The following is a 23,483-nucleotide window of genomic DNA, read 5'->3' on the forward strand; positions in this document are numbered from 1 at the left end:
CTAAAAAAACCAGCTAGAAATGATGGAAAACTCATTAATGAAGAACGCTTAAAAGCTGGGCAAGTAGACAAAGTTTATTTTCTTTTCTAAATAACTAGCTGAAGGAAGAATGAAGAAAGTTCCAAATGTTTAGGAAACACCGACTGTGGCCAATCATTGTGTCAGGCATGCTCACATGTGCGCATTTAATCCTCACAGTAGCCCTAAGAAGTAGGAATTATAATCCTCATTTTATACATTTGGAAACAGGCTTAGAACGGTCTCCTGGTGGAAAAAATATCTGAAGACGTCCATTTCAAAAAAGCAAACATTGGCCATTTCTGAGTGATTTGGTGACAAAGTTTTCTTTATTGTCTAAATTTAACATAAAACATGTCATTTTCATTACAAAGTACAATTTTATGGAATACTAAATAAACATATATAAATAAGCCTTGGCCAACATTATAAACCAGGATCTGACATAGATATAAATCCATGACTTCCAACTTCCCTTGACGTCACATTATCTTCTCTTAAGAGATAGTCACTTTGGCTAATAGGGAAAAGAAGACCAGTAACATCAGAAAGCAATTTCCATCTGGCCTGGTTCTGACTGGGGTCATCACTCTAAGCCATATGCCTTACTTTGCTCTGACACTTCAGGATGTTCCCTCCTGGTATCAGCTGTGCACCAAAGCTAAAAGTTCACAAGGTTCTCCTTGCCATTCTCAATAAATCAGTTTTGCAAAATCTCCAGGCCTTCTTGCAGAGTATTCAGGCATATAGGGTTGTACTTGATCAGCCATAAAGATGGGGCTCCCTTTAGGTCCTGCAGCAGTATGGCACCAGTTTGAAAGCCTCCACACAGTCCACATAATAATGAAAGTCAGAAAAAGACCATTCACCACTTATCTGTGCTTTCTACAAAAAACAAAACAAAACAAAACAGATACCTGGATGAGGGCCGAGACTGCCTCCCTCATCATTTCATTGTATGTCTATGTTGAAACAGTCAGCAAGAGGAGAGATATCAAGTGCTTGCAAGGTCCCTAGGTCTGTCCTTACATTCAGACCTTTCCTTGCTACTTGTAATTCCTTGACAGAGACACTGTGGTAGTGGGTACTCAGGAGAGAAGCAATGAGAATGGGACAATTCTCTCAGGGTAAACATTGAATCCTCTCTTTCTATTACAGAGTAAAGTTCCCTGAGTCCTGGCCTCGATTGTTCATGTAGATAGAATGGTAGCTATTGAAATTGTCCCTAGTTTAGTAATTCTCTCTGAGCTCCCTTAAGAGGGCCCAAGTACTCTTTCCATTTCTCTTGACAAAGAATAAAGAATGAGACTAAGAGCCTTGACCATCATATGTCTGTTGAGCACTTGATACTTGAAAAATTTAGATGACTGGGGGTGTGGAAGTTTTGAATAACCAGATATATACATATAGATAGATAGCTAAAGGTATTTCATCACTACATTTTCATTTTTTTATTTATAAAATACTCCTTATGTATCACTCTTGTGCTAGGCACAGAAGATGCAATGCTGAATAAGACAATCAGCTTAGATTCCTTTTTGTGAAGTGTAACATGTACCCTTCCCAAATGTTCTATTAATGACAGATTCCTATCATTGGGTGCCTCATAATTTTGTATTATTCCATCACTTCTAAAGTCAAGGTCTACATGGTAATTTTCCTCAGTTTGAAGACAGCAGACATGCTTCCCTTCTTCTGTGGAGTTTCTGGTGTCTAAGAAGGCTTGATCGCCTACTAAAGTTTCTCTTGCATATGCTACATGTATAAGGCTGCTCACCTGTGTGAGTTCTCTGGTGTTTAATAAGGTGGGAGTTCTGAATGAATCTTTTTCCACATTCATCACATTTAAAGGGCTTCTCTCCTGTGTGAATTCTTTGGTGTGTGTGTAGATTTGTGTTATGACTAAAGCTTTTCCCACACCATGAGCATCTATATGGTTTTATTCCTTGATGGGTCATGAAGTGCTTATTAAGATCTGAACTCCATCTAAACCTCTTGTCACATTGTTGACATTTATAGGGTTTCTCTCCAGTGTGAATTCTCTGGTGTTTAATAAGATCAGAGCTAACTCTGAAGCTTTTCCCACATTCCTGACATTTAAAAGGTTTCTCCCCTGTGGGGCCTTTCCCATGAAGATCCATAAGTTTTGGAAACTCTTGTTTACAAGTTGCAAGTTTCTTTCTTTTCTTCCTTGGAAAAGCTCGATGCCATTTCTGTACACTGTGTGTATCACCAGGATTTTCCCTGCCCATTGTTTTCTGGGCAATTTTCATTCTGGTCTTTTTTGATACTTTGCATCCTGATGTTTGTATTTCTGATGTAGAAACAGATATAGGATGATCATTTCCAGTGTCATTTTTTAGCTTTAACCCTGTCAGAATAAACAGAATAATCAGCCATCTGTGTCCCAGTGCAAGAAAGCTACATAAATGGAGAGAAAAGTCAATGATGATTGCTTTAAAAGAAATACAGGAACAAGTGATTTCTGGTCCAGTCTGGACAAAATGGCATAGACCCATTTCTCCTTGATCCTCCCTGATAGGCACAACAATAAACCCATTAAGTAATATGAGATAACTAAAAGAAAATTCTTAAAATGTTAAGAAAAAGACAAACTGGTTTGGGACCCCACAACAAGAAAAATAACATAGCAGGGTGGCTTATATCCCCACACCCAACAGAAGAAGGCAATTATCAACAGAAGCCTGCCTGGGTAGGCTTATTGTTTCCTGAATGTAAAAAGAAGTGCAAATAAAGCCTTGTTGATTGAACTCTGGATAAAACAGAATATGTGACTAACACCAATGTGCAGTTCGTCTTGGGCAAACATACATGATTATATAACTTTAGCACTGGAGTTGCTGGAAAGGTAAAAGCTAAATGGAGTTTCTGCTCTTCTTTACGTTTTCCATGAACTAATGACAACTTCAGAAGACTAGTAGGATTGTGTACTTTGTAGTTCAGATGGCTACATTTCTGAGCATTAACTTGCAGCATATTTCACTATATTTGTAATTTTCTATTTATTACAACTGGACAGCTCCAAACTCTTATTACTATTTATTATCTTGTAGCTAGGTAATAGTCCACTTTTTGCTTAATTTCTGCAAGCCAATAAAAGAAAATGTATTTAAGTATCGAGATGTTCAAAGGAAAGAGTAAAAAGTATTCATGGGGAAAAAGCTCTGTTTAACACATGTTTTATTGGATTGCATTATTAGCTGATTTCACTCACTTTATATTTGGAAAATAATTGACATTTCTAATATTTATTGAAATTGCTTAATTTGCACACCCTGTACTCTACACACAAAAATGTATCAAATATAAGAATGAAGTTAAAATTGTGACTGATTCACTTTAGCAGCGTGAATTGCCCAGCTTTTTGAAGATACAAGCTATAATATTTGTACTTCCCTATGTCTGTGCCATAAATGCTTGAAAACATTAAAGTTTTCTGGTTTTATCTTTTATATCAAAATAATCAGTGTAAACCTTGGTTGGTCCCTGAGTTCACTGATATTTGAGGTAATGGGGACCTGTAGACATTCTGACTAGATTTACTACCATGTGCCTTTGCCTACTTCTCTTTGATATAGCAAAATATTTAATTGAGAAATCACTTTATGTTACCATGGTGGATTTCCACTGTGCTATAGCCGTTTTCCTTTGGATTCCCATCAGTGGTGCTGCTCAGTGGCTTGCATATAGACTTGCTATGAAGAAATGCAGAGGCAGCCCATGCTGCCCTGTTTCAAAGTTGAACTCTTTAAGCCCTTGAGAGTGGGCTTCACCCACTATTGCAGAGGCATTTTGCATTTGTCTGTAGCAAGAAATTCACCTTCTCAGGCCAGGCGCGGTGGCTCATGCCTGTAATCCCAGCACTTTGGGAGGCTAAGGCAGGCGATCACTTGAGGTCAGGAGTTCGAGACCAGCCAAGCCAACATGGTGAAACCATGTCTCTAATAAAAATACAAAAATTAGCCAGACGTGGTGGCACACACCTGTAGTCCCAGCTACTCAGGATGCTGAGGCAGGAAAATTGCTCGAGCCTAAGAGGTGGAGGTAGGAGTGAGCCAAGATTGCATCACTGCACTCCAGCCTGGGTGACAGAGTGAGACTCTGACACACACACACACACATACAGAGAAATTCACCTTCTCAAACCAGTAAAATACAGACTTAATTCATAAGGACTGGAGCTACACATTGATATGTATCACCTTAGAGCAAGAGCTATGTTCTAGGAACCAAATCACAATTTTCAGTCATGGAACAATATATCCCATGGCAGAAGACTTTACGTGTGATCTGCTCTACTTTCATGCGATAATTTAAACTTTGATTGCCCAGTAGTCCTTTAAGTTAACATTTCTGTCTACTGCTACTGGATTTTTGTTGCAAAAATATATTAATGACCCACATGAAACATACTAAGTGAATCATTATAAACAAAAGGGAAAAATGATTAAGAGAAAATTAAGTGATTATGTTACACCACTTATCCCAAACCAGAGAATAAGCCATTTCAAGCAACATCTTTGAAGAGTCGTATGGTGTGAATTGGTTTGTATATGTTGGTATGTATTTATTCACACATTCATATACACTCAAGATACAGTTGGCCTAATTATAAATGGGGGCATTGGTAAAACTTACGAAGTGTCCTCATACTGAATTGTAATTTTCTCTTACCTGTAAAGTAAAATTTAGATCAATCCCATGTCTTTGTTAAATATATTTTTTACCAGTCCTAAATTTAGGGTTTATTTCTAACTAGATCAAAATAAATGTAAGTTGTGGAACTCATTTTGAATATGATGGATATGCTCTACATTTGAATTTCAAGAGGCAATAATACTATTGGAATTATGTGAATTCTAACTCATTTTAACAAGGCAACCTGACCTGCACAGGATCACTTGAATGTTATCTTTTTTAGGATTACACTAATATTCTTCTCACAAAAGGTCTATAAAATATTGTAGTTGGAAAAATAATTATATCAAAATGTTTGGAAATTAGAAACTTTTCCTTAACTTTTATTGATATTGACTTGAATTATTATTTTCTAAACTAAGAGCCATATGCCTACCTGTAAATCTTTCCACATATCATTTAAATTTTTGTTTGTATTGTTATTGTTGTTGATTTACAGATTAGTTATTAATTTTTTGTAGAATAATGCCATTGATGTGCATGCTTTTATGTTTTTTAGAAAAGGGTGTGTTTGGATGAAAGTTAAAAAAAAAAAAAGCTAAAATCTTCCACAGTCAAAACAAAATAATTCTACTTAGAATGCGGAAGTGTGACATGTATTTATAAAAAGCTCTCGAGGGGATCCTAATAATCCATTTATTTCCCACACATCATCAAGTTGAAAATCAATCAGCTGTTGGAACACTGGGACTCTCTCACAGGGGTGCATTTTCCATAAACAGAGGACATAACATATTACTTAACTTCTACACAAAGGGAAGGAAGAATCTTTACCTAGAGAGATGACAGTCTCATAGATATCCTGCATTACATCATTGTAGAGAGTCTTCTCAGGAGGATCCAATAATTGCCATTCTTCCTCAGAAAAATACACAGCCACATCTTCAAATGTCAACAAACTCTAAAGAAGAGAATGGGCTATAGTTTAGTACTTGCCACTTCAGAAGCTGTCCTACCACCCATTTCTGAATTACATGGTAGGCCAGGTGCTGAAGATGTTAACAGTACAAGATTTAGAGTAAAAGAGTGAGAAGGCAGAAAGGAAGGAGCAAAGAGGATCAGTAAATCACCTGGGAGGTGCCCAATTCCCACTGTGCCAAGCCTAGTTGCCTAGAGAATAAGTGGGGCTAAAATGTCTCAAAGCACCTGCTGGACACTATGAGTCCTAGGCAGTAGGGACAAGCAGAGACAAGGCCACGGTCAAGTCACCTGAAAAAAGCCAGAAATAACAGCTCACCGGGGACTCAGGCAGGATGAGTTTAGATGCCATCTTTCAGTCTTTGGTTCTTTTCTGCTCAGAAAGGGCTAACATCTGTTGATCATGCACAGCTGTGTGTAGAAAATAGTCAGGGAAAATTTCTTTTTCCTATTTACAAACATCCCGAGCTGATTTCTAAAATACAGAACATCAGGATGCCCTCAGTAAAGATGGGTCACATTGACAAGTGTGTGTGTGGTGCCAAGAAGTGGCCATCTCATTGTAAATAAGAACCAAATATCTACCACTCATACAACCTGTTCCCCAGTTCATGAATTCTTTAGATTTCACAAAAGAAATTAATCAAAGGAAATTTATTCATTTTTCCTCTCATAACATAAGCTGGGCAAGAATTGAAGGTTTGAAAATGAAGGGCTCAGGTCCTCCAGCGTACAGTAGATAATGTGGGAGACTTTTGTTTTTTATTATTTTTCCCTAGTGCACAATTTTCATCACATTCTGCCACTGATAGCCCATGTCTGACCCCAATTTTTCCTACAACTTGTGAGGGGGAGGTGGCCCCACCTGTCCCTGTTCCATCTTCTCCTCTCAAGTTTCAAAGGAGTAGAGTCTACAGTGTGAATAGCAGGGTTCTGTGGTTTGGATATTTCTGTCCCCCAGGCTGACCCCCACCTTCAACCACCATCGACCCACTATACTCCCACGTGGGAGATATTATAGCTGCTAGCATGGCTGGCCGCCTGGAAAATTCCCATGGCATTCTAGGTGAACTAATTACCATCACAGCTCCCAGGAGAAGACAATTATGATGAAGCTCCTCACCTCTTTCATATACAGGCTGGGTTTCTTTGTGAGTGTTCCAGCCCAGCTGTTCTTGTAGTACCCGGTATGTATTCCAATATTCTTTCTGGAACACACCCATTGGTTGGGGCTCTGCTGGCTTCCACTTGAAGCCTGGGGCCACTGCTGTTCCTCCCAAGAGCACTGCCTCCTTTCCCAGCTCATGGGCTGTGACCTAGAAATAATCCCCATCCTCATTAGCACAGAACTTACTTTTGGTTTTGGGGTGGTAGTGGAGGGAGGAACAAGAGCAGAGCCCAGATTTGGGGAGTGCATGACATTAGAGAAGTAATAAAAAGAATGAAGAGTGCCACTATGTTCTCATAAAGAACTATACTCAAAATCTGGGATAATTAGGATAAAATAGAAAAAGCTGTGACTACTGCAGATCCCCACCCCTCAACCCAGTGGCCCCCACCCCGATGCACAGAGCCCTGGCTCCAGCCACTAGCAAAGTTGGGTGGGCAGCCTGTTCCCCTGCTGGGTAACTTTCACTGGTTTGCTTTCTTGACTTGGATCCTTGTTTTAGTGAATTTTTATCTTTTGGTTTTCTGTAAAAGAAAAGGAATTGAGTAAAAAAAGCTTTCCTGTTAGCCAGTTTCCAATCATCCAGGAAAGAATTTCACAAGGAATGAAGATGGATGGAAGAATAAATGGGGGGAAGAGTTGGGCTCCAATCTCTCTTCGCATGATTTGGTAGTAGTAAGACACCAAAAATATGCCCTGCCCTGGATTTTTCAAGGTAGGCTCCTGAAAAAAGGAAGTGTGCTGCCATCTTCCAAGGACAAACCTTGGTTTCCCACTCACCAGCAGGGCCAATGACAAGCCACTAAGTGAGGGCAATGCAGGTTCTTTCCTCCCAGCCCAGAGATGTGTGTTCCTGCTACAGAAGATACTACCCCTCAGCATCCTGATTCCCTCCACTTCTCTCTTGGCAATTGTCTTCTTTCCATATCCTTGTTTCCTTTTTTTCTTTCCATTTTGTTCTCTCTCTTTGCAGTCTCCCCAGAGCCGCTTGATTCATACTTCTGTTTGGTAACCTCTCTCTCCTTTGGTCTCTGTAAGTGCTGCCTATCTTGTGGATCTTCTCCCCTTTCCCAACTCTTTCTTGCCCTTTATTTCTCTGTTTCTAAAAACTCAACTCTTTTCTCCTTGCCCATGCCAGACTAGGCCCACCACCATCAACTCACCCTGGCCCTAGAGAAGACAAAATGCATTTATTTCCTCTAAGACCAGGAAAGGTTGTGCTAGGAATTTTGAAACCTGTGGACTGACTATTGCTGCATGTATGTCATTTTAGATCCTTGCTAGCTGTCCTAAATGAGCAACAGAAGAGGAACTTAATCTAGTTCTCTGATAACTCTTCCATTCTGATATATTCACTTTTATCCTACTTCATTGTACATGTAGGGAATCTTTCTTCTTACCTCATTCTTTGTTCCATCAGGCTCCCTCTGCAAGAATTCCACCAGGACCAGAGCCTGTTTGACATTCTGTGGATGATGCTTCTGCACCCAGTTCTGGGTCTCCTTGGGCAGAATGCTCAGGAACTGCTCTAACACCAGCATTTCCAAGATCTGCTCTTTTGAGTGGATCTCTGGCCTCAGCCACTGATGGCATAATTTCTGAAGTTGGCTGATGGTCTCAAGCGGTCCAGTTGCTTCATGATAACGGAAGCTCCAGAAGTGCCTGCAAGCGCTCTCAGGACCAAGACTCTCTATTTTTGCGCTGTATTTCTTACTCTGACTGAAGTTCTCATTCACAGACCCACTAGTCTCCCACATAGCCCCCATCTGGGGGTTTGAGCATGAATCCGCCTTCAGCTCTCTCATCGTCATTTGCTCTAGGAACAGTTTTACTCTTGTGTGTGACACTGACACCCACCTGGTACCACCTTTGACAAATGAGGGTGCATCAGGTTTGGTACCAAATCAATGAATTGTTCTTCCCAAGAGCACTGAGGGAGAGCAGAAGAAAAGTACATGTCAAGAAGAAAACCACATGACACATATTTACTTGCTATTTATTGTAAGAGGAAAATGAAGAGAGAAGTTCCTGTCTGGCTTCTCCTCTAAAATCAACTGTCAAGAATTGGAACATTCATGATGTTAGATTACTCAGAAGGTAAGTTTCTCTCCTTTTCTTTGTTTTTCAACTTTGAAACAAAGCATAGCTAAGAGAAGACAAATGCCAATCAATCAATGTATTTCCTGTTTTTTTTTTTTTTTTTTTTTTTTTTTTTTAACAGTTGAGGAAAGATTGGTGGGTGAGAAAACTGGCACTAATTGGCCAAAATGAACTTTGAGATTATCCAATACTTAATCTGTGGGTTTCCTGTCCTATATTGGCAAATAGGGCCTATTTGAGTTTCTCGAAACTTTAACAGATCATCCCAATCATTTTTCTTTAGTCAGAGGAAAAACAGTTTCTATACCCCTTCATCTCACTTAGACTGAAGACTTTACTAAATGGAACTCTTAATATTCCCTTTTATACTGTATCAATGCTGGTAGGAGAACTGAGACAGCAAGATCAGAGTAGAAGTAACTAGAGAAAAAGTAAGCAAATGTCCCCCCGCTAAGCAAGCAGATCATCAACATTTGATGTGGCAAGGTGTAGTACTTCTTTGAAAGACTTATAAAGGGCCCTGCACAGGTTTGTACTTGTGTATTAAATCTTTTGTTTACTTTAACTGGAAAACTTTACAGATGGCCTTCCTTTACACATATACAAATGTCAGGTGGTTAAAAACAAAAACGAAAGACAGATGGTGATGATTAAGGTTCTTCATAGACGGGAAGGGTCCTAGTAATGGTAACCTTTCTCCTGACTTAACATGCCCTCAAAACTGATTTTCCCGAGGTGATCTAGCAGAAATAGCAACAAAATTCTTTCAAGGATGCCACAGGTATTCAAAATAATGGTTGGCTCCTTGCTGACCATTCAGGCTCAGGAGGTACAGGAACACTTCGTGTGTGTGTGTGTGTGTGTGTGTGTGTATGTCAGCAGAAGCCATCGTCTTTAATGTTGAAATGACTCTTTCTTTAGTGTTATGTTATGTTATGTATAAGCCATCAAAAATCAGGAAGTTTCGCTGGGTGTGGTGGTAGACATTACTGCCCCAAATCCCCATCCCTGATTCACTACAACTTCTAGATCAACCACAGGGTTGCCCACAAGAACTCTGAACGTGGGCAGCCTTTGAGTGTGATTCACTAGCATCCCTGGGTTATATTTGTACATCCGGTAGAAAGAAGTTGCTTCCGTAGGTAAGAAGTGGCTGTAGGAGCCCGCGGTCAGGCGGCCTCGCTGTGGACAAGTCCCACCAGCTCTCCAGCCGATCTGCCGCCTGTCAGTGGCGCCACTGCCTACTGAAAAATACTGTATCACGTCCCCCACCCCCATTCCTCGCTACACAGCAGCCCCAAAGGCTGCAACTGGCAGGAGTGGCCGGTATTTCTCAGGGGATCGTCAGTCAAATCTAAAGAGAAAATCAGCTTCTCGGTTACCTTCAGTCAGCTCTGGCTTCCCCGGAGGCCACTTTCCTCTTCCTCCGCTCGACTGCGCCTCTGTGGCCACGCCTCCCTGCTCTGGGTAGCAAAGCTCTCCGCTGCTGCGCGAATGTCAGGAAAGCGCGGGATGCCTGGCGAGTGAAGCTCCAAGATTTGGGGAGTCTTGGAATATCAGTTCCCTCATTCGATCCCTCCACCTCTCGAAGACCTGACTCCGACTCACTCTTCCAGGGTCGAGGTCTGTGGACCTGAACCGGAATCAACCAGAAAATGAAAGATGCATTTCCGGTGGCTTTGTGACAGCTACGCCCAGCCATCCCCCTCCCTCTACCTGCGGAGTCTCAGCCTAGCCAAGTTAGGAACTGTCCCGGGGGTGCTTTCCATCCTAGAAGAACCAACCTCCTGCTCCAGTTAGGTCCTGGGTGCAAGAAAGAGTTAATGCTACCGGGTCTCTAGCCCTGCTGGAAGCCTAGAGAAGCCCCTCAAATGGCTCTTCCCTGGGAGCCATGTAGCTTAGAGACTCCTGGTGCCAAGGTCTCCTATCCCTGATTTGCCAGGTATTGTGCATCCAGATTGTTCCTGCTGGCTTCCCGGAGGCTGACAGCCCATTCTACTAGGAGCGTCACCCAGTAAGGGTTGCCACCGCAAAGGTCTAGGGGCCACAGAAGAGTGGCTCACAAAGTCAGAACCACTTCAGCACTCTTGTGGGCAGAGCTGTGTACTGGGCCTTCCTGAGTCTCAGCCAGAGAGAGCTCCAGCTGTAGTCACTAGACTTATCAAAAGCCTCCTTGAATAAAAGGCAAGTTGGTCCTGGTCAAGCCTCTTGTTAGATCAGAAACAACAGCCCCCTATATTTTCAAAACCATATTCTAGTTATCAGACACATGCTCCCCAACGGTTATCTCGTTTTACTCTTGTTAGGTAGATTTTAACCTTTTGAGATAGGTCCCATTTATAATTCTCTTTGACATATAAATAATTTGAAATGGTATGACATGACTTCACCTACTACTTCATGTTCAGGGTCACATAGATTACCGGCGGCAGATTTTAGCCAGGACTTTAGGTATCCTGTTGTCATATCCTGTCATTTTTCTACTACATTATGCTTTCCCTGGAGGACAGAAATCTTGCTTCCATCTTTATCTCCTGCAGTGCTTAACATAGTTCTCTGGGTAAAGTAAGTATTTCATATTTACAGAATCATCTTTCTAAAAAGCCGAATATCTTGGGTTGTCCATATTCTCCAAGTTTTCAGTATTTACCAAGAGTTGAGCCATTTGGACAAAAATTGCCAATGTGAATCTAACAGGAGAAACTGGGTGTAGCTTAGTTTTACAATGGGGATGAAACTGACATATTTTGGAAGCCAGTGTGAAAACCAACTCAGACAAGCCAAAGAGATGTCTGCATGTCCAGGAGGAAAATAAAAAGCACCTGTCTGACTTTTTATATATAAATGCAGATGACACTAAGTTAAAGTCAATCATCATTCAAAATCGAAGCTCCCCAAAGGTATGTAAAAGGACACAGTGCATTATCTATGATATATAAACTTAGTAAAAATGTTTGGTTCACCAGAGCATTGTCTTCAGAATGGTTCTTTCAAAACTATATTCCGCAAGTCAGGCATTTTCAACATAATATTTTATAACTCAATGAAGAGGAAGTCAGGGCACTGTGACTGCTGTATAATTCCCAGACTTACATTTCAATGAATCACTAACCAGTGAGGATGGTCAGATAAAAGTCATTTTCTTTCCCCTAAACACTTCAACCTTGATTCACCCAATAAATCAAGGTGTGATCTTGAGCTGCAAACAACTTTATAGGTGGAAGCAACTTAAAGAGAATATTGTAATTTTGGATAAGGTCATGATGAGCAAGATAAAGAAGGAAAAAGAGTTTCCGAAATTAAACCTACAACCCAAGAACGCGTGATTTTTAAGTGAGCAAAGTTGAGATGGAGTAAAACAAACAACTATAGCAAATACCTAAGATGTCTTTACAGAAAGGAATCTGAAAATGATGAAGGCTTAACCAGTAAACATTTTTCGTGGTCTGGAAACTGGAAGACTGACATCAGGGTGCCAGCATGGTTGTTGGATTTATGGTAAGGGTCTTCTTCCTAGTCATGTCTTCACAAGGCCTTTTCATGGTGCATATATGCAAAGAGACAGACTGAGATCTGATGTCTTTTCTTATGTTTTCCATAAGGACATTAATCCCATCATGGAGGCTCCATACTAATGACCCCATCTAAACCTGATTACCTGCCAAAGGCCCCACCTCCAAATACCATCACATTGGGGATTACAGATTCCACCTAGGAGTTTTGGGTGTACACATTCAGCCAATAGCAGCATACAGGAGGAAAAATATAGATCAATTTTCGAGAAATATGGAAAACTGGAAACCAACTTAGAAGAAGATGGGATATAAATAAGAATGAAGAAAAGGGTTACCTGCCCCCCACCCTCAACTTTGTGATTACAAAGGAAGTTGTTAAAAAAAAAAGAGGAGAGACTGATAAAGAACAACAACAGATGGCTAAATTTAAATGATGTGCTGTGAGACAGAGGTTGGACAACCTCACTGATTTTTTTTGATTCTACAACTGAATTTTAAAGGTTTCATTTCATGCTGAAGGAGATGCAACAAGTAATAAAGAACAGTTTCAGAGTAGGTTCAATTCTAAAATTGGTAGCTTTCAAAATCAAGGCTTCATAATAGTGAGTTGTTAAACATGACTTTGATTTCTGATTCTAGAAATTAGAATTTTTTTAACTGCTAAATTATGATATAATTCATGAATTACATCATTTAAAGTATTCTAAATAACAGTGTTTTTAAAATATACTCAAAGAGTTGAGTAACCAACATGGCAATCAATTATAGAATATTTACCTCACCCCCCAAAAAATATTGAACCATGCAGCTTTAACTTCTCATTTCCTGTCATCCCCCACCTCCCAATCAGCACCAACCCTAGGCAACCACTGATCTACATTTTTTCTCTATACATTTCCTTATCCTGGATATTTCATATAAATGGAATCATATTATATGTAATCTTTTGTGTCTCCATTCTTTCCTTAAGCACAATGGTTCCAAACTTCATCCATATTGTAGCATGTGTCATTACTTCATTCTTTTTTACTGCTGAATAATATGCCATTGTGTGGATATATGACATTTTGTTTATCCATTCATTGGTTAATTGGTATTAGAATTTTTTCAATTTTTGACTATTATGTATAAAGCTGCTATGAACATTTGTGTACAAATTTTGTGGACATATATTTTTATTTATTTTACATATATTTGTAGTGGTGTAATTGCTAGACCATATGTCAACTTAATGTTTAAACATTTGAGGAGCTGCCAGACTATTTTCCAAAGGGACCACACCATTTTACATTCCCCCCAGTACTGTGTGAGGGTTCTAATTTCTCTACATTCTTGCTAACACTTGTTATTATATGCCTTTTAAAATTATATCCATCTTAGTGAGTGTATCGTGACATCTCATTGTGCTTTGATTTGCATTTACCTTATAATTAATGATATTGAGCATATTTTCATGTGCTTATTAGCCATTTGTATATTTTCTTTGGAGAAACTTTTTTCAGATCCTTTGCTCATTTTTAATTGTTATTTGTCTTTTATTATTGAGTTGTAATCATTGTTTATATATTCTAGACACAAGCCAGACATATAATTTGCACATTTTTCTTCCATTCTGTGGGTTAACTTTCAACATTCTTGATGGTGTCCTTTGCTGCACAAAATATTTGAATTTTGTAATGGCCAGTTGATCTATTTTTTATTTGGTTTCTTACGTCACATCTGAAAAAACAGCCACCTGATCCAAGGGCACAAACATTTACACCTGTGTTTTCTTTTAGATCATTTTATAGTGTTAGCCCCTAATTTATTTAGATCTTTCATCCATTTTGAGTTAATTTTTGTGTATGATATAAGATAGAGGTACAATTTCTTTCTTTTGCATATGGATATTCACTTGACCTAGCATAATTTGTTGAAAGACTATTTTTTCCCTATTAAATTGTTTTGGCACCCTTGGTGAAAATCAGTTAACTCAAGGTGTATGGCTTTGTTTCTGAATTCTCAATTCTATTCTATTGTTCTAAATGTCTAGCCTTATGCAAATACCACACTGTCTGGATTACTGTTGCTTTGTAGTAAGTTTTGAAATTACAAAATATGAATCTTACATCTTTGTTCTTCTTTTTCAAGATTGCTTTAGACTCTGGGTCCCTTGAATTTACATATGAATTTTAGGATAAACAGGTCAGTTTCTGCAAATAAGTCATCTGGGAATACCATATTAATGTGGTATTCAGTGTTCAATCTTCTTTATGCAGCAGAATATCACAGCTGAACAAAAAATGATCAAAAGTTGGCTCTTTCTCATACAAAGAAGCAGAAGAAGGAAATAAACTGAATGTTATAAAGCTTCCCCTTGCCCCTGCACTTTTTTCCAGGCATAAAGTGATGGGACAAAGCAGGAAGCATTCATACTTGGAAATCGACAGCTCAGGGCCAAATGGACCCTATGCAAAAGGGGAAAGTCAGAAGTGGACCTTCATTGTGTCAACTTAAAAATCACACAATTTGGCCAGGCACAGTGGCTCACGCCTGTAATCCTAGCACTTTGGGAGGCCAAGGCTGGCGGATCATGAGGTCAGGAGATCGAGACCATCCTGGCTAACATGGTGAAACCCCATCTCTGCTAAAAATACAGAAAATTAGCTGGGTGTGGTGGCACATGCCTGTAGTCCCAGCTACTCGGGAGGCTGAGGCAGGAGAATCACTTGAATCCAGGAGGCAGAGGTTGCAGTGAGCCAAGATTGCAGCACTGCACTCCAGCCTGGGCGACAGAGTGAGACTCCATCTCATAAACACACACACACACACACACACACACACACACACACACAATTTATCCATTTAGAAAGGAGGACTTTATTTCTTAAGTAGGGGATGACAACCTGCAGGAGAGAAGTGCAGCCTCTGACTGAAAACAAAAAGCAAACACTTTGAGGGAGGGAAGGATGAGGCAGGGCTTTATGCTGAACTATATGCATGCTTGGTTGGCCAAGCATAAATATTCAACAAGTGTATTAGTCTGTTTTCACACTGCAATAAAGAAATACCTGAGACTGGGTAATTTATAAAGGAAAGAGGTTTAATTGACTCACAGTTCCACATGGCTGGGGAGGCCTCAGGAAACTTACCATCATGACAGAATGTGAAGGGGAAGCAGGCACCTTATTCACAAGGTGGCAAGAGAGAAGTGAGAATGCAGGAAAAACTGCCATTTATAAAACTGTCAGATAAGAACTCACTCACTATCATGAGAACAGCGTGGAGGAAACCATCCCCATGATCCAATTACTTCCCTCCCTCAACATATGGGGATTACAGGTCCCTCCCTCGACATGTGGGGAATACAATTCAGGATGAGATTTGGGTGGGAACACAGAGCCAAACCATATCATTCCACTCCTGGCCCCTCCCAAATCTCATGTCCTCACATTTCAAAACACAATCATGCCTTCCCAATAGTCCCCCAAAGTCTTCATTCATTCCAGCATTAACTCAAAAGTCCAAGTCCAAAGTCTCATCTGAGACAAGACAAAATCAAAAGAAAATGCATTACTTCCAAGATACCATGGGGATATAGGCACTGGAATGCTTCCATTCCCAATGGAAGAAATTGGCCAAAACAAAGGGTCTACAGGCCCCATGCAAGACCCAAACACAGTGGAGTAGACATTAAATCTCAAAGCTCTGAAATAATCTCCTTTAACACCATGTCTCACATCCAGGGCATGCTAATGAAAGGGGTAGTCTCCCATGGCCTTGGGCAGCCCCTTCACAGGCTGGCCTTGAGTGCCTGCAGCTTTTCCAGGCACACGGTACAAGCTGTTGGTGGATCTACCATTCTGGAATCTGGAGGATGGTGGCCCTCTTCTCACAGCTCCACTAGGCAGTACCCCAGTGGGGACTTTGTGTGGGGGCTCCAACCCCACATTTCCCTTCTGCACTGCTCTAGCAGAGGTTCTCCATGATGGCTCTGATCCTGAATTAGACTTCTGCCTGGATATCCAGGTATTTCCATACATCCTCTGAAATTTAGGTGGAGGTTCCCAAACCTCAGTTCTTGACTTCTATACACCCACAGGTCCAACACCACGTGCAAGCTGCCAAGGCTTGGGGCTTGTACCCTCTGAAGCAATGGCTCAAGCTGTAACTTGGCCCCTTTTACCCCTGGCTGGAGTGGCTGGGAGCTATGAATATTCATGAAGGAGGGATATGTGCATGTGGGATAAGCAAACACATATATTACACGCATCTCATGTTCACTTTAGGGCAGAGACTTAACATTTAAATACATTATATTTAGGCCCTATACATCAAAGGTGAAACAAGGATATGAAGGCATTCAGTGTGCAGCCTTAATCTGGCCAGAATCAGTTCATGTTCAGTGGTCTCTTATCAGGAGAGAGGTATTGAAATCTGTCTCTTGTCCAATAAAAGCTGTAGTTATGGCTTGTGGAACAGGTGAGTGGAGGTCAGTAAGCCAACAAGTGAGTGAACTGCAATTGTTTCAATATTGCTTATCTCTAGGGCAGTGCTTGTTTAGCTGCTAGAGAGAAAGAAAAGTTTTGTGGCAATTAGAACATACTTTATTCTTTGGGTGTAGCAGAGCGGGAATTAACCCTTGACTGGCATGGCCTTAGGCTTTGTTTATAATTTGGTATCTTATTGCCACAAAGAGTGCATTTAATTAGTCTTGTGATCTCTATTTGAACAGTAACTGTGGTCAGTTGTGATCTAAATCACAAAAGGAAGGGAGTATAATGTGGTAGCGTGGTGCAAAGTTTTGCATAGGTCAGGGATGGGCTAGTCAACTGTCAAGCTGGAGCAGATTAATGGTCCCCAGATGCCCACCAGCAATGGTCAGGTGCCTAGACTCAGGGATACACAAGTATAGAAGTTTCCCAGGAATATACTTAAGTATAGCCTCTTTCTAAGCCCCTATAGCCCGCATTGCTGTAAACAGGGACTATGCCTGGTCTAATTCAACTCTTTTAAAGCTAATCGAGAAGACAAGCAGTTGGGCTCCTTAAACAGAACAGGAGGCCCCAGTCACCTAACATAATGCTCAAAGAGAGCAGCCGGAAGTTGCTGTAGCTTCTCGGCATTTCATCAATAATCACTGATTTGTAAGACTGGAGATAGAAGAAAAACAAAAAGCAACACCAGTGGAGCTGGGCATTGCAAGTCCCATCTGAACTGCGACAAAAAGGACTCATTACTAGACTCCCAATACAAGCTCGAGAAGGCCATCTGTGGCTGCCAGTGGCTATGTTAGTGCTGAAATGGAGTCACCATCCAGAACAGCATTTCCAAGAACCCCTGGGGACAGGGGCACCCACTATGGGGACAGTGTACTGAGCGTGGACCTGGATGAGCATAGGTGGGTGGGAGCAAGCTAACCAGCAACTCATCCCATTCCATAGAGAATATAATGATAGGAACATGAATAAAGTTCCAGCTGCTGTGGGAGACCTGGAGAGGAGGAGGTTTGTATTCCACATGCTGAGCAACCTCTCAACAAGAGGTGAGACACTGCAACTTGGGCCCCTGCAGCCTGAATGGTAAGAATAGAGTTTCTGACAAATGCAGCCCAAGATCTCCACGAAACCCCAGGGAGAGACCTGTGCCCGACACCCAGCATGGCACATCTGCAAGCAGGACACACTACAAAAATTCTGCTTTCTTTTCCCCAGTGGGAAGATTTTGATGTCTACAATGCAAATGTTCCCTCGATGGCTAACCTTGCATCTCACAACTCTCTGGGACAGAGTTCCTACAACCAGTTTACAATTAAAATTGATAATTGATAAAAACATTTAAAACATGCTACCTATAGAGAGGAAATGTAGCTCCAGTACAATCAAGATTTTCACAAATGGTGAATATTGACCTATTTAAGGAACAGACAGTGCCAAAAAGATTCTGACACTGACTTACATATTTAGACTCCGGCCCTGCAGAACTAAGTCTCACCTTTGCATCTACAGGGCTGCTTATGGCAACTGCCATGACTCTCTGCCTTGGGGGCTTTTTGTCTCACCCTTAGAGCATGCTGGACTTGACCCAAGGCCAACTGGAGGTGACAGAGATTTATATCACCCCTGGGGGAAGTCCTTTAAGAAGTATAGTTGGGTATTTGGTGGCTAAATACCCTCAAGACTTCTCATCCTACCCTTGGGATGAATGTCAGGTGTGTGTTCGACACAGTCTCCCATAGGATCCCCCTGAGAATTAGCTCAAATTACCCACACTGGCAACCTGTTAGATTATTCTTGCCACTTAATTAGCTGCATTCCTTCTACATCTCTCAACGCCCCTACCAGCACTGCCTGGGAATCCCTCCTACATAGGCACTTTCTACTCATAAGTGTGCCTCAGGGTCTATTTTTAGAGAATGCACATTTGAACACCTTGTATGCTAATTTACCCTCACACTTGAATGTCTGGCGAGAAGTAGAATTGCAGGCTCAAAGTTATTTTGCACCAACAGCTGAAAGATGATTCTTTCTTTCCTAGGCATTTCTGGTTACCTCATTAGCTCCCTCTCTCTTTTTCTCAACTGAAAAAGTACATCTCTTGAGAGAATTCCCTCCCCACTCTGCAAGCCACTCTCATTTTAAATTTATTTGATTATAACGTCTACCCACACCCTCCCCCAAACTTCAAGGGAGACGAATTGAGACCTCTAAGTGGACTCCTTAAAGTCACCTCCCTCCAGAAATTTAGGGCTGCAGGGCTTCTCCACGTGTCCACTCAGTTGTCCTTCCACCTTCTCTAAACAGGGCCTCTCTTGAATCCAACACCCCCAGACTCTGCAATGTTAGTAAACACCCTCTCAAAGGGAAGTAGCTAGAGTTCATCTGCTGTGGTCTCGGGTAGCACAGAGACAGGTGAGAAGTTAAGAAATCGTGTGAACAAAAGGCACATCCAACCAAAACCAGTGAGAAAACAGCTTCCATTTGTAATAGTTGCATTAGGGGAAGGATTTATTGCCAGTGTGCAGGCAAGCCACGTCTCCTCATAATAGTCATTTTAGTTCCTCATGAGAACCCCACTATAAAAATCACAAAGCCCTGTCCTCACCATTATCCCTCTGAGAGCCTGGAAAATCCATGTCCTGCATCTAGACAATACCCACCTGGGTCACACTTTAATGGTAACAATATAGTTATTCTAGATCAGATACTTGGAAGGGAATATGGCTTGAGACATATGCATATGTCTCAACAAACAGGTCCAGTTTTAGTATAAGATTTTCCAAGGCATTAAAAGCCCACCTGCATCCCAGGTCCACAGAATAAAAGTGTGGAGTTCCACTGCTCTGAGCTTTGGGAGGGGGTTACACAGTTGTGCGAGACACAGCAGTGTTTAACTGCAGTGTTTAATTTCTGCAACTAAACCCTTCATTTACATGAACTGTGTATTATAGAGGGAGTAATTGCAGAGTCATGACAAAGACTGGATGCAGAGATTGACAAGCAAGTGGGAAATTCGACCTAAGACTAATTCCCTGATTGGAATATGGTGGACAAAGTTACTGATCACTACCCAGGGAACCTGGCAAGATGCAGTGGGTGCTGTTAATCTACACAAAGGAGAAATTTTAATGAAGGGATTTTGCACAAGCCAGGGACAAGCTCTGAGGCCAGGATAGCTGAATGTTTCATCCAGGAAGGATACATGTAGATGGCACACAGCCACGGGATATACCTACTTCCTCTCCCAGCAACTTCCACTTACCCTATTCTGCCCTGAGCCAGAGGAAGCCAGGTGATGGTTGCCAGCATTTGAATCTTGCAGACTGTTGGCATTAGGTTCTGAGAGAAGTCATGAGTAATCATAGTAACCATGACTTCACTTGGTTCTCAACCAATCAGGCCCTAGGACTCAGGGAAAAAGAGAGAGTATGCTAAGGAAAGAGGTCATGGTTCCTCTCACTGCTACTTGGTTTGATACTTGTCACCTCACCCTAGATGAGCCAATCAGGAATTTTTCCTGATAATTTGGAGTTTGGAACTAGACCCCAAAACTCAGTGATTTTCCTCTAAGTTTCATTACTGCCATTTCTGTATAGAGAACATTATTTAGCATACCTACTATTGAGTTCTCTTGAGCTACCCTTGTTTCTGTCCTTGTGAAGCATGTTTGCTGCTTTGATATCTTGGATTCTGTAAAGTACTTATGTTCTTCTAATTAATTATTTTGTTGTAGAAGTTCCCATTTTGTATTACATGCAACAAATGTAAGCATTATCAAAGAAGTGTGTGGTTCTGCACTGTGCTTTATCAAGTGTACCAGAGCAGAGCTCTGAAGTATGTACTCTGGTGCACTGAGGACAAAATATTCGTGGCAGGGGCATAGAAGTTTCCAGGCCAGGGTAGAAACTCTGTCCTTTGTAATAAAGGTAAGAAATGTAGTAGGTAATCTAATATCTTCCTATGAGGAGTGGTCTTTTTGGCCATTACATGAGGCCACAAATACATTTTGAATGATTGTGGAGGTGATTAGGGAAATTTACTGAAATGTCTAAGGATAAGGCAAAGTTGGGGGGACCAATATGGTTCTGCAAAAGATCAGTTCAGAAGTCATGAGGACCCGAAATGGAAGTAATGGGCACACAGTTAATTCTTGGTCAAGCCTGAAGTAGAACTTTTGTCTCTTAGTCAGTGGTGTTTCTCATTATACCACAGTGTTTAGCTTTGAAGGATGAGAGTCAAAATAGATAAGCCAGTGTGAGAATCTTTTTGGCATTCTCTAAATATTTTAATATTCTACCTACTGTTTTTTAGTCTTAAAAATTATCTTTGCAACTTCCAAACAGACATCTGTCAGATTTTTGACGTATATAATAAAAATGGTATAATTTCAGAACCTTAAAAGAGGATCTTGGCTGGGCACGGTGGCCCATGCCTGTAATCCCAGCACTTTGGGAGGCCAAGGCGGGCGGGTCACGAGGTCAGGAGTTCGAGACCAGCCTGGCCAACATAGTGAAACCCTGTCTCTACTACAAGTACAAAAATTAGCCAGGTGTGGTGGCACGCACCTGTAATCCCAGCTACTTGGAAATCAGAGGCAGGAGAGTCACTGGAACCTGGGAGGCAGAAGTTGCAGTGAGCAGAGATTGCACCACTTCACTCCAGCCTGGGTGACAGAGCAAGACTTCATCTCAAAAAAAAAAAAAAAAAAAAAAAACTTAGAATCTAGAAAATAAAATATATGTTCCCAATCCATACTAATTGGCCTTTAGAGCAGAATATCCTTAATTCTTAAGCCATATCATTAATTAAATAAATTTAAAGTGTATATATATATATATCTTATCACTGTCTTCTTGATCTCAGAAATGTTAAAATGTAAAAAAGTAAGCATGCTGAAATACAAGAAAAACTGCTTATAGCCCTTATCTGGTTGTCTGGTTACTGTTTTATTGGATATACATGATACTAACAATTGCTTTGAAATATTTTTGATGGTTTTGGCAAATAAATGTTTATACACATTAGGTGATTTTTCAAAATGATGAATGATGGTTTCTAATTGTGTTTTAGCATCCTCAAGATCTTCACTTTTTTCCCTGTGAGCTCTTAATATGGAGAAAAATATGGGTCATTTTCCTAATATTATGCTATTCTTACTTTATGGGAATAATCTCCATTTGTTATGATGTACAATTCTTCTAATGCATTATGGGATTTGTTTGGTTATTTTTCTTCAGGATTTTTCATCTCCATAGATGGAAATGATCTTACGGTTATCTCTCTTTATGCTCGCCTTGTCAGGTTTTGAAGTCGCTACAGAGGAAACAAATGAGACTTAAGGGGAATCAAGGTTGAGGTGCAGTTATCTTAGTCCATTTTGTGCTGCTATAACAGATTACCAAAGACTCGGTAATTTATAAAAAACAGAAATTTATTTTCTCACAGTTCTGGAGGCTGGCAAGTCCAAGATCACAGCACTGACACCTGGTCTGGTGAGGGCCTTCTTGCTGCATCCTCACATGGTATAAGGTAGAAGAGGAAGAGAGGATGAATGCTGTGTCCTCATATGGCAGAAAAGTGAAAGTGGGTGAATCCATTCCTGCAAGCCCTTTTAATAACAGCATTAATCCATCCATGCATCCATGAATATGGAACTCTCTTGACCTAATCACCTCCCAAAGGCCACACCACCGAGCACTGCTGTATTGGGGATTAAGTTTCCAACCCATGAATTTTGGAGGGGACACATTCAAATTATAGCAAGATTTATTTATATAATTTTATATTTTTAAATAGACTTCAGAATTGTTTCTATTTTTATTAATTAGAAAGAGGAAACATTGTTGATGTAGGAAGAGAAGCAATTAGTGTTGGATGTTTATGTAGGAGTGAAGTCCCCATAAAGGTAAAATCTTCATGAAGGCCATGTGTACAGTGGAGGGATTTGGGAAAGGGCTTAAACATCTCTCCATTGTTACAGGAGAGTAGGCAGAGAAAGCTGGAATGGATGTCAGGATGTTGATAAAGGAGCTCATGTCTAATGGCTTTTGTGTCAGATTCGGGGAATGAGATGTGACTGCAGAAGCAGAGGTTGATGTGATGGGAACCAGCAACCAGTGAATGTGAGCAGTATGTAGAAGCTGGAAAAGGCAAGGGAATATATTCTTCCCTAGAGTTGCCTGTGGGGGTTCAGTCAGGCTGGTGGGGAAAATTTTAGTTATAATAGCCACAAATGCTCCTGAAAGGCCTGAGAGTTTGCATAACTTCGGTAATAGATCTGGCTGAAGGCAGCCACAGTCTCTATGCAGGAGCCAGAGAGCTCAGGGCACAAATACAAAGGAATGTAGAGTAGTTTATCTAACTAACTTGTTTACTCACGTGGTCCTAAGACTAACCTTTGATTTACTGTGGCTGCTTAATTGCTTTCTACTCTGGAAGTCCACAATGTCAATTACCTTCTAGTGGTGTTGACTCAAGCCTTTGTCAATTAATCTTTACTGAATAAATGCGAGTCTCACTAGCTGGTGGGGACCGCGGCTGCTATTAAGTGGCCCGGACACTCAGCTG

General features: G+C 40.8%; 1 protein-coding gene across 8 annotated transcripts in view; it reads right to left on the reverse strand.

Moving 5' to 3' along the window:
• Window positions 1-325: 325 nt before the first annotated feature.
• The window catches only part of ZNF75D (zinc finger protein 75D), a 44,005-nt gene continuing 20,847 nt past the window's right edge, over window positions 326-23,483 (reverse strand). For 2 of the 8 annotated variants that reach the window (XM_009198313.2, XM_017954406.3), the window contains 4 exons: window positions 10,306-10,556; window positions 6,779-6,971; window positions 5,512-5,638; window positions 326-2,389 (listed from right to left, as the gene is read on the reverse strand). In XM_009198313.2, the coding sequence (XP_009196577.1) occupies window positions 1,680-2,389; window positions 5,512-5,638; window positions 6,779-6,961 (1,020 nt within the window). In that variant the 5' untranslated portion in view covers window positions 6,962-6,971; window positions 10,306-10,556 and the 3' untranslated portion in view covers window positions 326-1,679. The other 6 variants (XM_017954407.3, XM_021932714.2, XM_003918315.5 and 3 more) reach the window with 6 other exon arrangements.

The sequence above is a fragment of the Papio anubis genome, chromosome X (assembly GCF_008728515.1).
Source record: "Papio anubis isolate 15944 chromosome X, Panubis1.0, whole genome shotgun sequence".
Taxonomy (NCBI): Eukaryota; Metazoa; Chordata; class Mammalia; order Primates; family Cercopithecidae; genus Papio; species Papio anubis.